The following is a 14,806-nucleotide window of genomic DNA, read 5'->3' on the forward strand; positions in this document are numbered from 1 at the left end:
CGCGTGTCCCGGCGGTACGTGAGCTTAGCTTTGGATTTTCTGCCTGTGAGAACGATTTAAGTGTGCTCAGGGCGATCGCGATCCACACTTTGCGCCGTGAGGGGGAGATTGATGTTGCGGGCAGGGGGCTAAGTACTATGCGTCGACCAAAAGGGTCTAATCCTAGTATAGACTAGTCGATCTTGGCATTTGGGGTGGTGGCACCAGTTTCCAGGCGCACTGGATACTGCAAGCATCATACAAGTACTTCATTGGAACCTTATATAAACACTTCCTTCCAAGCCATCCCCAAGCCAGTGCAGGACCGGTGCTCTCCGACAATCCCATAAGCGCTCCCCACGGATGACTCAATGATCCAAAACCGAGGTAGACGGCGCCGGTGAAAACACCTTCTTGATCCGAAAGTGGGCCAGATCGCCAATAATCTCACGCGTACTCTTGAGGTTCTGCTTGACGATGACCGAGGTAGGGCGTGAGAAGAGATCATCGATCTCCTCCAGCGACTTATTCTTTGTCTCGGGCATGAAGATGATCTGGTAGAACCATCCGATCACGGCAATGCCGCCGTAGAAACCCAGCGTCAGCCCTATGCGCGTCATGGAGTCCATCATGCGCGTGAAGTTGTAGGTCACGATGAATGAGCACAGGAACAGATTGGCGTCTGCGGTCGTCATCCCGTACGAGCGGAGATAGGTCGGGAATACCTCTGAGGGAATCACCCATGTCAGACATGCGTAGGACCCGAAGAAGCCCATGTAGAGGATAATCCCCGTCAGGTAGAGACCCTCTGCGGCGGCAGGGTGCGTGTGGTAGTCGATCGTGTAGCCCGCGCCGACGAAGATGAGGCCGACGAAGAAGCCCGGGAGCATGGCGTTCGCCCAGTAGCGGCGGCCGAAGCGCTCCATGTACATCACGGCGGGGATGGTGCCGAGCAGCAGCGAGCCACCGCCGACGAGGGACATGAAGACTGATGTTTTGGCGTCGAAGCCGATGGCCTCCATCAGCGTCGACATGTAGTACATGATCGCATTGACACCGGTGAACTGGCCCAGGAAGACCATGATGTTGGCATAGACAATGGCCCGACGGGCACGGGGCTCGGTGAAGAAATCCATCCAGGCGAACTTTTTGGTAATGGCCTGCTCGGCGTGCTCGGCGCTGACGGCCTGGCGCATGCCCAGGAACTCGTCTTTGGCTTCGAGGTCGTTGAACCCGCGGATCCGCTTCCACACTCCGTAGGCTTCCACTTCGCGGCCCTTGTGCATCAAATATCGCGGGCTCTCGGGGAGGAAGAGCATGCCCACTAGCAGGATGGTGGAGAAGACGAGCGACGAGCCGAGGATGAAGCGCCAGTTGCCTTCGACGCCGACGAAAATGGCAGCCACGGCGTAGCCGAGGACTTCACCGAGAGCGATGTTGAGCTGGTAGAGGGAGACAAGGTTACCGCGGATCTTGCGGGGGACTATACAATCAGCCGTTCGTTAGCGGGTCTCCAGAATCGAAGGACGCCAACAACAGGAACCTACCACTCTCAGCCACATAGACCGGCACCGTGCCGCCCTCCAAACCAACACCCATGCCAAGAACAAAGCGACCCGCGAACATCATGCCAAAATCAATTGCGCCAGCCTCGAGCGCCGCACCAATAGTATAGAGGATACACGAAACAATGATCGCATTCTTGCGGCCCAGATACTCATTGGCAGGCGAGAGGATCAACGCACCACCAACGGCACCAAGCGGCATACCGGCATTGACCAAACTATCTTGGCCATCCGAGAGAGTCAAGGACTTCTGCAGGAACAGATTCGCGCCTGAAATGAGCGACTGGTCCAGGCCTGACAGCAAGCCACCCATGGATGCGAAGGCAACCAGAATGTAGGTGAAGTACGCCGGGTTGGCCATTGTCACCTCGAAGCGGCGCTTGGGGAGACTCTGGAGCTGTTCCTCGAGCTGGGCCAGCTCGGCGTCCATGGCGGCTTCAGTGAGGGCATTGGCGACCTTGGTGTCGTTGGCATCATCACTTTCTTCGTGGACGACTTCTTCCTTTTGGGTGTCTTGGGGCGCTTCGACGTCCTTGGGTTCTGGGTGGTGGTTGTTGTCCGCCATGATGATGGGGGTAGGTCAGGGGTAGGGGGAGAGAGGAGAAAAAAGGAAGTATACAGATGCGCACGAGGAACAGAGGGAGAGGCAGTGGGTATTTAGGTGATTCCACTGACGCGATGAACGATGATGTGAGGGGCGCCAGCGATCCCAGCAGGCCGAAGGGTATCGGGGGGAAAACTTGGCTCACCGGGAGGTACACTAAACGCCCAAAGGAGTATTCATCGGCATGGCGGCCAGGGATGCAGAATGCGGGGGTTGGACATTGTTTGGTAGTGGCGCATTTAGTCTTTGCCAAGGAAGCTTGGAGAGCTATACTTCGGAGAATATACAGACGGCATTGGATCGACGACAGACTGCGATTTGACTCAGGATCTATAGAGGAAAGCAGTTCGAGATCGGAAGGCAATGCATACCGGACGATATTTGCTTCTCCGCCAACTTTTTCCCCGTGGAGAAAAGCCGCCGAACCCACCGCACCAGTTCGGGGACACCTCGGAGAATCTACGCAACCCGGCCACTCAGCATCTCCCGACTGCAGGAGACCGGGATCCGTCACGGCATCACATCGGAGGCATGCGGGATTTATTCTGGGCCGGACCGAGTGTGCCATTCGCTGCGACGGCCAAGAGGTGGAGGAAACAGAGAAAAGACTTTGTGTGTGTGGAGTCTAGGTTATTCCTAACTACAGTAACTCCGGGTTCTGACCGAGAGGAACAATCATATCATTCCAGAAGGACACTGCCTATTGACTACTCTTAAAACAACCAACGCCATGCTGACGACAAATGCGATAATTCCCGATCTAATCCGACTCGCTCCCCACTCTCCCCTGAGACAAAGTTTATCGTCGGCCCGACATGCCAACGGGCTTGCGCACACTCGGATCCTCCCTGGGGCTCGGGGACCGCTGACCCCCATGCAGTCTAGCCCGAAGTCTCTCCTGCGCCGACGAAGCTGTCCGATCCAATCGCGCCGACTGGCCCTGATACGAGCCCACACGCTGACTAGGCAGCGGGCGAGCCCCAGATGGGTGCAGCGAGCCCGGCGGCGGAGACGGGGATGGGTGAGGTGACGGCATGGGTCCCGCAGGCGCGCTGAAAGCAGGCGAGAGCGGAGGGTGCACGTTCAACCCGGGAGGAACACCACTACCACCGCCCTCTCCTCCACGTCCCCTTGGCCGTCGCAGACTCGCCGTTTGGGTCGGCAGCGGGGCGTTCCCGGTGTCACCCCACAGATCCCCTAGTCCGCCGCCGCCGCGGGCGTAAGGGACTGAGACGGCGGCCGCCGGTTGGTTGTAGGGGCCCGAGGCGGGGATCTGGGTGGTTGCGATGATGCGCGAGGGTGATGGTGCTGGCGCCTTGGGGTCTGGGGGTAGCCAGGGTGGGAAGGGGCGGCCCTTTTCAGTGTAGTATGCGCGTAGGGCGTTGGAGATGTGCGAGCAGTCCTCGTTCTCGGGGTCGTCGCCCTCGTCGCCGAGAGTGATGGCACGACGGAGGTTGGTGAGGCGGGAGCCGAGATTGGAGATGGCAGATGAGGAGGTGAAGGAGGAAAACATCGTGGTCGTTGTTATTATGTTGGGACAGCTTGGAGGCGGGGTGGTGTGGAACTGCCGGCTGCTTCAGAGTGAGGATGAAAGGGACGCTTCAAAGGGGAAAAACAATATGGACAGGGAAGTAAAGCAATGCCAGGATTATGTAGATGTGGCATCCACAGAAGAGCCGGCTTCTGCAAGGAACGTGGTGGTTGCTTGTTGATGGAAGAGAGAGGACGGGAGAGGTCGTCTATGGGTCACGTGATGGCCTATACACCCAGCGGCATGAATGTCGACAAAAGACAGGACTGGACATGAATTATGAAACAATTGAAGAATATCTGCAATTAAAAGATGCTCTAGGTATGATGCCTGATCACACAGATACAAAGCCCGACAACGCCATGCACACTTTTTGGTCTCACGCCATGAGCTGCTCCTTGCCAGCGCCCTCCGTCTCGTACTCGATCTCCACGCGCGGGCCCTTCTTGCGCGGCTTCACTTGGGGCGCAGGACGCTTCCGCTTGCTCGCAGACGCAGGCTTCTTTTTGTCGTCAACGCTGGCAGCGTCATCATCACTGTCCTCATCCTCGTCGTCCTCGCTCTCATCATCAAACTCATCGCTCGAATCCGCAGACTCAGCACCCAGCCAGTCCTCGATATCCTCGAGATCCTCCTCGTCCTCATCCAAATCACTGACATACTCGACTTGACCGACACCCTCCTCCTCTTCTTCCTCCTCCTCCTCGATCATCTCCCCATCATCCATGTCTTCGTCCCTCTCCCCATCACCAGCCCTCTCAAGGCCTCTGAGAACCTTCTTCCAAATTCCCTCCTCGACATTAAGCGGCCGATCACCATAGGCACCAGACCGCAACCTCTCAATGAGCTCCCGCTCAATAGCGCGCTCCACCTTGGCCGCGCTCTCCGCCTTGCGCTCACGAGTCTCCTCTCTCCGCCGAACCTTCGGCGCCAACTTAGGAACCACCTTTTCGCCCAACCGTTCCTCCTCCTTGGCAATGTTCTTCATCCGGATATTCACCTGCGTCAGCCGCGTGAGGCGCTGCTTGCACTTGTGCACCAGGAACTTTGGCCAGTAGATCAGCTTCTCGTCGAGCTGTTCCAGCGCCTTGCCGTAGTTGTTGGGCAGCCGCACGCGCTCCCACCATTTGCTCGGCATGTGCGACCGTTCGATGGTCTTCATGTACAGGTACATTGCCCCCGTCTCGGGGTCTGAACGCACGGTCGCGTAGCGGCTGTTGGCGAGCGGGCAGGATTGTCGGTTGCACAGGCCTGTGACATTGTATTCGTTGCGACAGAAGTTTTGGCCTTTGGTAGTTCTGGTGAAAACTGTTAGCAAGCCATCGGAGAAGTCTCTTCCGCGAGAGCTGGGAAGAAAAACAAGGGAAACATACTTCAGCTTATAGGAGCAGAATTGCTGATTGATCACCTGCCAGACAATTTCGTCCGACATGGTGGGCAAGAGGAATGTGGTGGTTGGAGTCTGGAGTGTTGATCGTCGGACGCAGAAAAAAAAAAGTTGGGTTTGTCGGTGGTCACGTGGACCGTCCTTATCGATAACGACTGTCGACCAGGACACACACGGAACACATTAGGTATGATAGAATGAAGAACATTTTTATGTCATGGGTGTATGAATTCATCTCGGTCGATTACTAGGAAGTCCACCCCTCCATCTGTAAAGGCCCCCCATCCCACTCGCCATTCATCATGGGCGGCCCAGCCCCCATCTCCGACTCATCAACACCACTGAGCATCTCATCCGCAAAGCCCCAGCCCATGGACTCAAGCTCTCGGACAAAGAAGTCCCTTTCTTCCTCCATCATTGTTGTGCCCTCAGGGCCACCCATAACATCCTGGTACTGGCGCAGATGCCACCAGTGAGTCAACCCCCGCAGCGCCTGTTCCAGCGGGAGGGCTTCTTCGACTTCAGCGTCAACATCAGACCCGGCCAGCCAGTCATCCCGCAGTTCGGGGCGGCAGTACAGGTAAATCGCAGTAATGACGCGCATGTTACTCTGGCGCCACTTGCGGCCGCAGTAGGGGACCTGCGATTTGAAGAGTTTGAGCGTGTAAAACCGGAGGTGAGGGTCGGGGATCTTCAGGCCCTTGCGAAGGATGGTGCTGGATTTGTATTGCACCAGCAGTAGACAGCGGTGCGCCTTGTCGCGTGTGATCTTCTGCATGATGTGCAGGTAGTTGATTGCAGAGAAGAAATTGCGGAAGGAAAACAGGGTGATCGGTTCCTTGGGTGGTGGTGCGGTCGGATACCCTAGTTCGTCCACTTCGGGCCGGGCAGGGCCATCGAGAAAATCATGAACGCTGTCCTCGGGAGACAAACCCTTCACAGAGCTGCTGCTGGCTGTTGGATCGGGGCGGTGGCGAGCAATGGGTGGTGGAGCGGCATCGTCTTCACTCTCCGTATCTTCGCCTGAATGTGCCTCGGCGGCGTGATCTGAATGGGCACGGCAGAAATGGAAGAAGCTAACAACAATCAGGGTGATACGATTAACAAGTCGATAAGAAAGAACTTACGCCAGGTCTTCCCGGTCATTCTTCTGCGTCACCGCCTGGTCCACATCCTGATGGGCAAACATTTTCAGGATGAGAGGCAGGTAGTTCGAGTCGAGAAGAAGCTGAGTCATGTATTCAAACTTCAAGACATCTGCGATACAGTTAGGAAAGCACTTGGACCGGAGGAATGCCAGACGTACGAGATCTCTTGAACCACTTCAGTAGAAGCAACAAGGTCCCAGACACAGCTTTGCCGGTGATTTCACGCAGCCGGATATTGTCCAATTCGTCAATCGAGGCATCAGAGAAGAGATCTGGGATCCCATTTGCGCTGTGGCCGTTGCTGCGGACATTAGATAGGCCCGTGCCAATGCACAGAGAAAGAAAAGAGCATACCTCATGACCTGAGAGCTTTGAGCGTTGACCTGGTTCACTACCGAGCTGACATTCGTCAAGATGATTTTGAGGAAGACAATGGTGATGGACTGAAGGTGTGCCAAGGTTTTCGTCTAATCCCAAGTAAGTAATGTCCCGGTTTGATCTTGATGCTGTACTCACATAGAACGTCTCCACCGCATCCAAGCGCCGTTGCACATCTGAATCGTCCGTCTCTTTCTCAGGTGGTGCTTCAGACTCAGTAGTTGGTTGATTCTCCGATAATTTTAACTCGTCCATTTCATGGGCCAATTTCTCCGAGTTGGAGTCTGGCGGGCATGCAGAATCGTCGAAATTCCACCCCCGGTCGTATTTCATAAAGTGCTCGCGCTCGTCCCACAACTGCCGCATTGCACGGGTCATTTTGACATGAGTAGAGAAGAGCTTTCCAGCCTCAATAATCGACGCAGGGACATCACTACCTTCCCATCGTTTCCCTACCAACGTATCCTGGCGTTCAGTCGTGCCTTTGCCACCAATGTGGTTGCTAGTGTCATCAAGCGGCGGATACATGAACGGAAAGTTTTGGTTTGTCTGATAATTCTGCTTCTTTCCGGTTTTTCCTCCTGGACCAATGGGTGATGGAGGGGGAGATGGGGCAGGCGTTGCAATGTGAACAGATTGCTGTAAAATGGAACCGTTCCCGCCGGCAATCGAGGGCCCAACTCCAGAGAAAAGACCGGTTGAGGTATTGATCCGGCTAGGATGCTGCGGAAGAGGTGGCAAAATCGAATTGTTTTCCAACTCTAGAGGAACGATTGGTGGCGGAGGGTTATAAGCAGGATACTTGGACGTGATTTCTTGGCGGAAGAGGTGATAATCCAGCGGAGAAGCCGTGAGGAAGGGTGTCCTGCGATTCGAGGACCTGTCTGGGGTGAAGGAAGGCTCCAACGCTCCCTTTGCCCGCTTGAGACTTTCAGTGCCGCCAAACACTAGAAGCAAAGACTTCCACAAGAGAAGAATAATTCTAGTCAGGGGGATGTTGGCAGACTCATCCCATCGCAACCGTGCAATGATCTCAACGATGGAGACCAGTAGATTAGGGTCGGACTCGCGGAATGCATCGCGAACTGGTGTTTGGTCGGGAGTTTGAGCCTCCTGTCGACGGCCGACTTCGACAGCAAAATAGAGACACGTGAGCACGAGGTTCGCCTCGCGCTCTGGGGCAGCAATATCCCCCGTATTGAGTCGTTCAAACTCCATTCCATCCGTATCGGGGCGCATGGAAGGCCTGGTTTTGTCAAACAAATGACAAAGACTTTCAACCAGGACCTGGATTCCCGAGCATTGCTGGAGAAGCGAAACATTTTTCTCCATCCACTCGATCTGCAGGGACTTTGATCGAGGGGTTTCTTCTGCTGTTTTCGAATCCGGCTCTGGGGGATAATCGGACGCAACTCGCCCTGCCGTAAGCGCCCAAGCCCCGGTGACTTGGTAGGAAATGCACTCTAGAGCTTCCAGTCGCACAGCGATGTCGGCATGCTGCAATCCCGTTAGAATTTGGGTGATGAATGCCCGACACAGTGTTTCGGGTGCTTCGATCCACGAGATCTCATTTGCATCCGAGGTTTTCTGTTGAATGAAGCTGCTCCACTTGCGGTCAAAGGTTGTCTTCGAGGTCATCAACATCACACGATCGAAATCGTTGTACTGGAACCACTCCTCAAGCTCTTCCGGAAAGGGCTGCGCATCGGCGTAGTCGAACGCATAGGCTGGCTGTTCAACCTTGGGCATTTCATGTACCAGCCGCCTGAGCTGCGCTAGGCTCAGTGAGTCCGGAGGTCGATCCATGTTTTGCTGAACCGGAGCTGGGGGTGGCGGTTGCAGTGGCGGAGGTGGTGCAGTGCCACCGCGACGAAGGTCTGGACGCTTCGCCATTTTTACAGGCTGTGGTGGTGCTCCCACTGGCGCAGGCGCGGGCGCCGCTTGGGAGGCCTGCTCTTGACGCAGACCTTCGGCCACCTCCTCCATCAGCTGGTCGTCCGAGACGGGGGAAATGTCCGTCCCCATTTGGTCAACCTCGTCGGCCTTGACGATGTGATGTTCCTGGAGGGGCACGCCGGAGGCACCTGGAGGGACATCCATCATGACAGAAAGGCGCAGGGTGAATGCGCAGCACGGGGGGTATCACTGCAGCGGAAAGAGCGACATCGGGAGAAACAAAAAGAAAGCAAAGAAAAGGACAAGGAGAAGGGAATTCAGTCAAATCATCTGGGGGAAGAATCGTTCATGTCGCCTGTTGTGTCGATGCTAAAAAGATGCCGGCGGGAGATTCGGTGGGGAGTCCTGTCACGTGCTCCTGTCAACAGACAATGTATACAACTACGAACTACGAACAAGCATGGATGAAAATATACACTGTGCTGGGTGCTGCAGTTTTATTGCGTCACATGCTCTGCTCATTCTGACTTGCGCGCTTGACTACGGCCGAGCCGCTTCAACCGCTGCACTTCCCATCGTTGCCACCCGGCCTCGGCCAGGTCTTCACTGACCACCAGATCTTGAATCCGCACTAGTCGGGCAAGCGTCAAGTTCAGGGCCCAATCCATCCACCCAGAGCTGCGCAGAAACCCTGTCACCACGAACCAGGCGCAGGCGCAGACCACCCCGGCACCACAGCCAGCCAGGACCTGCTTGGGCGTGTGGTAACTCAAATAAACTCGGCTCACAGCCACCACAGAAGCACCGGCACACAGTCCTACCGTCAGAGCAATGCGCAGCAGGAAATCGCGGACTGGATAGGCGCTAGCAGGGATCGGGGTCTGTCGGACCAAGAGGAATAGGGTCAGGTAGACGGAGAAAAAGGCCATGAACTGGGCGTGAGAGGAGGGCATGCCATAGCCCTTGCCGAACATTTCTGGTGCAAAAGTTTCGTATCAGTGTGCCGCTGGGGATAGATTCAAGAGGTCCACAAAAGCTCTCACCTTTCGGCCGCTCCTCCTTGATGATGCGCTTGAGCACAAAATTCAATGCCTCACAGCCCATCTGGCCCACAAACATCAAGATCACCTCGGCCTCCCTCGAGGCCCACATCAGGGTCGCGTAGGAAACACATAATGCCTGCGGGACCAGGGCGAGCCAGGCGGACACGAAGGACAGGGGGTCTTCGGGGTTCTGGCAGGGTCGAAAAGTCAGTTAATCATAATGATTGCGAGCGCCAAGCAATAACGCACATAGTGGACGTGGGTCAGGGACAGCGAGGCCAAGGGAGTGTCGCCCATGGTGGTGGTGGTGATGAGATGGTGGTCATGGAGAACAAACAAAGAAGTGCCTGAGGACGGCGATAAGATAGAGGGAACCCACCACGCCACACGGACTGCTGCTGGGCACCAAAGGTGGCTACTTTCTTCGTGTTTCTTTTTTCTCTCTCTCTCTCTCTCGCTCTCCTCCTTTCTCTCTCCTTTCTCTTCATTTACTACTGACTTATTCCTCACCCTTCTGTTCCATACCTCGTCTCGTCGGTCAAACCATGACGCAGTCCCCATCTCCCTCATCGCCATCCCACCTGTTACATCACCGACATCCCTCACTCCTCGCCAAACGAGAACCAGCTCGAACAGTGCGCGGCCCATAACTATTCTTCATTGGTACTGTTTGGTCAAGGCCCGTGGTTGCGCTCCCTCACTAATCCCGGACGCTTCCTGCAGGCCCTTTCTGCAGGCCCTTTCTGCCCGATCGCTTCTTCGGTAAACGGCCTTACCTCGCCTCGCCCTCGAGAATTTTTTCCCCACAACTATACACGGCTCTTGGGTGGCAACAGAACCATGACCATCCGGTGCTAACAATTATTGATCGATCACTGGACTGCTTGCCGCCGAAAGCGCCCTCGAGATCTCGACTTCCCCGGGCCTATACACCCCCCCACTATATAAAATTATATACCCTCTGTCGAGTCAGTTCAAACCCAAACGATGACGGATTCCGACCTTGTCCAGGAGGATGATCGCTCCGTGGAGCTATCCTCCATCGCTGCCATATATCCGGAAATCAAGATCGATCCATCGTCCCCATTCAGCGCGGCGCTGGACCTCCCGGTGGCGCCGTCGACCGCTTCCTACGTCTGCTTCCAGGCATTTGATGCGAAAATCCCCACCATTTTGACGCCGCCAACTTCGTTAGATATCAGCGAAGCCGATCTAGACCGACCTGCACGCAAGGATGTTCACCTCTTGTCACACTTGCCACCCCTTCGCCTCAAGATCGAACTACCAGACGGATATCCATCGAACAAGCCGCCAATTGTCCAGCTCAGTTCAGACCCGCCATGGGTACCATCTCCGGTGTCCACACAACTGTCAGATGATTGCAGAAGGTTATGGGAAGAGTGTGGAAAGGACATGGTGGTTTATACCTATATCGACCATCTCCAACAGCTCGCTGACACCGCCTTTGGCTTGCAAGGCACGCCGGATAATGAACTGTGTCTGTCTCGGGATTTGAAAATTGCACTGCTGGATTTCAACAACAAGGCTGAACGCGAGAAGTTTGAGCAAGAAACTTTCCAGTGTGGGGTGTGTCTCGAGCCGAAGAAAGGCTCGAATTGTTACCGGCTGCTGCGCTGCTCTCACGTCTTTTGTGTAGCGTGCTTGCAAAGCTTTTACAACGCCTGTATCACCGAGGGAGATGTCGATGGCGTGAAGTGCTTAGCACCGGATTGCGAGCAGAATCAACGCCCTGCACCTGTCCGCAGTGGGGAAGCCCCGGCCTCGAAACCCAACAAGCGTGATCGGACTCTTGGGCCCAGTGAGCTGCTCCAAATCCCATTGTCACCAGAGACCGTGCAGCGGTATGTATTCCTCAAACGGAAAAAGAAAATCGAAGCAGACAAGACGACGGTGTACTGCCCGCGCCAATGGTGCCAGGGAGCCGCACGGTCCAAGCGACACCCCAAACCAACTGATCCCATGGCGGATGACCCCGAAGCTTCGGACGAAGAAGACGGCGGATTTGAATTTGATCCCCAGGGCGATGAAGCGCAGCTACCTCCGATGGCCGAGCGAGTGGCCATCTGTGAAGACTGCAACTACGCCTTCTGCTCCGTCTGCAAGAAAGGCTGGCACGGCGAGCTGGTGCGGTGTTTCCCGCGGCGCCAGGCCGAGCAGACCGCCGAAGAAAAAGCGACAGAAGAGTACCTTCGTCTATACACATCGCCATGCCCGACATGTAGCGTTCCATGCCAAAAGCGCATGGGCTGCAACCACATGCGCTGCTTCCAATGCGACACGCATTTCTGCTACCTCTGCTCGAGCTGGCTCTCCGCAGACAATCCCTACCGCCACTTTAACGACCTCGATAGCGGCTGCTATAACCGACTGTGGGATCTCGAGGGCGGCGATGGCCTCAACCCAGACGGCGCAGAAGCCTTGCACCAAATCCCCGACGAACTCCTCGTCTTCGACGACGATCCCCCAGACGCCGACAGCAGTGGTGATGAGGACGACGATGACCGTCCAGCCTGGGAATTCGACGACAGCGGCGACGAACACGACCGTCAGCACCGTCGTCGCCCTCCTCCTCCCGCCCCAATTCCACCTCGCGCTCCCGGCGGCGTCCGCGGATTGGGAAACAATGACCTCGGTCGCAATGATGCCGCCGCCCGCGCCGCTGCGGCTGAACGCCAGGCTCAAGCAAGAGCAATGGCCGAGGTCCGTAATCGCCCAGAAGCGGGTCGTCCATTGCGCCGAGCTGATCTGCCCCGTGCAGGCGTCGCGCAGCAGCCAGACGGGGAGCGGGATTGGAGAGCAGGATTGCAGCGCTTTCTGGATCTGGTACAAAATGATCGTGAAGACGAATGGGATAGCGATGAACTAGACGAGGATTTCTAGTTTCGCACGGGCGTGTACTTTCTCTTTTCTTCCTTGATGATTGACAGAGATGTCATCAATGACACAAAAACTGCATGGCGAACATCTGCACGAGATATGACATGACTCATGATGATAAATTTGCACTCTCACTGCCATGGGTGGCTGGTAGGAATCTTCTTCCATAAGTTCTTGCCCGTTTATCCCCTTCATTTTTGTTATTTTGCGTGTGGCCCCCTGTTTCTCTTACTTGGCTTTCTATCCATCCCACTATCATCTTGTGATGATGGACACTTCAGTCACTTGGATTGCATGATGAGGTGGCTCTTAGAGAGACGATTTCCGGATTCTTTTCTAACATTATTACCCTGTTTTCATCATGAGCGACTTCTGCCTGATTTCTGTATATCCCCCAAAAGCCTTGGACAAATCTCGCCTATCTTCTAGAATGAAATCCATTCTTCCTCGCTCTGTGTATTTACACCCAACTGATTTAAAATGAAAATCAGCTGCTTCAAGCTGTCTATATGTATCATAAGTAGCTAGTGCTACACAATTGCCTTCCAAATATGTGTTGATAAGTATGCTCCTAAGAGACCTGGCTAAGGTGACGTTTTCCTATACTGTTAGTAACTTTCGCCCTCCCTTTCGAACGCTCTAGCAAAGAACTCGATTTTCTTAAATTTACCTCCGAAATTAAACAACCTCTCATTGGTACGTGCTACCTAGTTGTTGGAAGTTGGGTAGTGGAAGAAAAAATAATCCTTAGGGCGGGAAGGACCCTTGACCGCGACTTGGGGGCGAGAGCCCCTATTTATGGAAACCCATTACATAGCGTGAACTCCTGCGGGGTTCAGCCGCCTAAGGATTTAAACCTGTCCGTAAATAGGCTTGTCTCGCTCATCCCAAACTCCAAATTCTACCAAGGAGCCACTTCAAAAGTTTGAGCCCCCGTAGTATCTATGATCAACTATCGCAAGATGTCAAGACCTACACTACGGATGGTTCTGGCTTTATCAGGAATTTTGGGGTTATTCAGTCTATACTGTCTGTTTTGCCCTCTTTGAACCTATGCCTCCCAGCATTTGTATAATAGGGTTCGCTGATTGAAATCATAGTTTTGCTAAGTGCTTCTCCACCTACACCCCTCGCACCGACTACGCCACCCCAGCCAACGATCGGCAAAGTTTCAATGATCTTGGGCGGTCGCACGGTTAACGACAGAGCCGCGATTTACGACGTGGCGCTAGCATCACACGAAGAGCATAGCCGCCGACACAATTACCCAATGTTCATCCTTTACGATCCAATCATTGAGGGGTTATGGAACAAACCTCTTATCATTCTATCCACCATACTTCGGGAATTGGAGAAACCGCTAGATCAGCGACTACAATGGCTTTTGTGAGTTCGCGAGATTAGGTATTATGCCAATGTTGACCCTGAATTAATGAATTTAAATACCAATCCAGTTGGTTTGATAGTGACACAGTACTTATGAACCCGAACCTGCCACTAGAGACCTTCATCCCTCCTTCGAGTCTCTCGAATGTCCATATCTTACTCTCCAAGGATATGAATGGATTAAATAATGGCAACTTTTTCATCCGCGTGCACCCATGGTCCGTCGAGTTGCTCAATACCGTGATTGCATACCCCTTCCTGAACCCAGGCGTCGAAATTCTTGAAAGCGACCAAACCGCCTTGTGGAATGTTCTCGACAAAAATGCCTATTTTGCCCGATCTACTGTGTATTGTCCGTTGCGGTGGTTCAATCCCTATAGGAGGTCTGAGAATGGGGAGTTACCAACAACCGAACCCTTACCTGATAATATGCTAGTACATCCAGGAGATCTCCTTGTTCATTTCCCGGGGACTGGTGAGAGACTGGGTGCACATATGTATCCATATATTGCTATATCGAGAGATGAACGATCGGATTGGAGCATGCCTTTGAAGGAGACAGGATATATAGAAGAGACGGCATTGTTTTGGGATAAATTCAGCTCAGCGCCCATTGAAGATGCATAAATACGACAAGATAACCTGAATATTTAATAAAATTCATAGTAAAGCAATACGTCTTACTTATAACAGTTATCGCCAAAGCTCTGTCTTCGCGATTAGGGGTGAAGATTACTAGCTATATGGTCATATGCCTGCGTGCCCCGACCGGGACGGGCCGTCCGCCGAACCGAAACCATCGAGGGGGGTCTACGAACCGTGGAGGAGGGTGCCCATACGAAGGGAGGAGGGTCGTGAGAGCTATCGACCGCTTTTTCTGTGATCGATAATAATCTAGACGATGGAACGCGGCGCGACGCGTGGTATTGATCCGTTAGCGAGCTACAGAGAGAGAGAGAGAGAGAGAGAGAGAGAGAGAGAGAGAGAGAGA

General features: G+C 54.2%; 6 protein-coding genes across 6 annotated transcripts; 1 reads left to right on the forward strand and 5 right to left on the reverse strand.

Annotated features, from left to right (window-relative positions):
* Window positions 1-347: 347 nt before the first annotated feature.
* Window positions 348-2,109, reverse strand: PFLUO_LOCUS2795 (uncharacterized protein; the record flags this gene model as incomplete). Its single annotated transcript, XM_073779971.1, has 2 exons — window positions 348-1,462; window positions 1,527-2,109. 2 exons carry the CDS (start codon window positions 2,107-2,109, stop codon window positions 348-350), a joined length of 1,698 nt encoding a protein of 565 aa, XP_073636873.1.
* An 838-nt stretch (window positions 2,110-2,947) lies between these two features.
* On the reverse strand, window positions 2,948-3,661 carry PFLUO_LOCUS2796 (uncharacterized protein; the record flags this gene model as incomplete). The annotated part of the gene is made up of 1 exon (XM_073779972.1): window positions 2,948-3,661. The coding sequence occupies one exon, from the start codon at window positions 3,659-3,661 to the stop codon at window positions 2,948-2,950; it is 714 nt and encodes a 237-aa protein (XP_073636874.1).
* Window positions 3,662-4,058: 397 nt separating this feature from the next.
* PFLUO_LOCUS2797 (Protein MAK16) lies at window positions 4,059-5,111 on the reverse strand (the record flags this gene model as incomplete). The annotated part of the gene is made up of 2 exons (XM_073779973.1): window positions 4,059-4,977; window positions 5,053-5,111. 2 exons carry the CDS (start codon window positions 5,109-5,111, stop codon window positions 4,059-4,061), a joined length of 978 nt encoding a protein of 325 aa, XP_073636875.1.
* Window positions 5,112-5,313: 202 nt separating this feature from the next.
* On the reverse strand, window positions 5,314-8,692 carry PFLUO_LOCUS2798 (Factor arrest protein 11; the record flags this gene model as incomplete). Its single annotated transcript, XM_073779974.1, has 5 exons — window positions 5,314-6,142; window positions 6,194-6,323; window positions 6,373-6,515; window positions 6,569-6,681; window positions 6,731-8,692. 5 exons carry the CDS (start codon window positions 8,690-8,692, stop codon window positions 5,314-5,316), a joined length of 3,177 nt encoding a protein of 1,058 aa, XP_073636876.1.
* A 314-nt stretch (window positions 8,693-9,006) lies between these two features.
* PFLUO_LOCUS2799 (uncharacterized protein) lies at window positions 9,007-9,828 on the reverse strand (the record flags this gene model as incomplete). Its single annotated transcript, XM_073779975.1, has 3 exons — window positions 9,007-9,464; window positions 9,532-9,721; window positions 9,781-9,828. 3 exons carry the CDS (start codon window positions 9,826-9,828, stop codon window positions 9,007-9,009), a joined length of 696 nt encoding a protein of 231 aa, XP_073636877.1.
* A 690-nt stretch (window positions 9,829-10,518) lies between these two features.
* On the forward strand, window positions 10,519-12,432 carry PFLUO_LOCUS2800 (uncharacterized protein; the record flags this gene model as incomplete). The annotated part of the gene is made up of 1 exon (XM_073779976.1): window positions 10,519-12,432. One exon carries the CDS (start codon window positions 10,519-10,521, stop codon window positions 12,430-12,432), a length of 1,914 nt encoding a protein of 637 aa, XP_073636878.1.
* Between the last annotated feature and the right edge of the window lie 2,374 nt (window positions 12,433-14,806).

Source organism: Penicillium psychrofluorescens (genome assembly GCF_964197705.1).
Source record: "Penicillium psychrofluorescens genome assembly, chromosome: 2".
NCBI classification, from domain to species: domain Eukaryota; kingdom Fungi; phylum Ascomycota; class Eurotiomycetes; order Eurotiales; family Aspergillaceae; genus Penicillium; species Penicillium psychrofluorescens.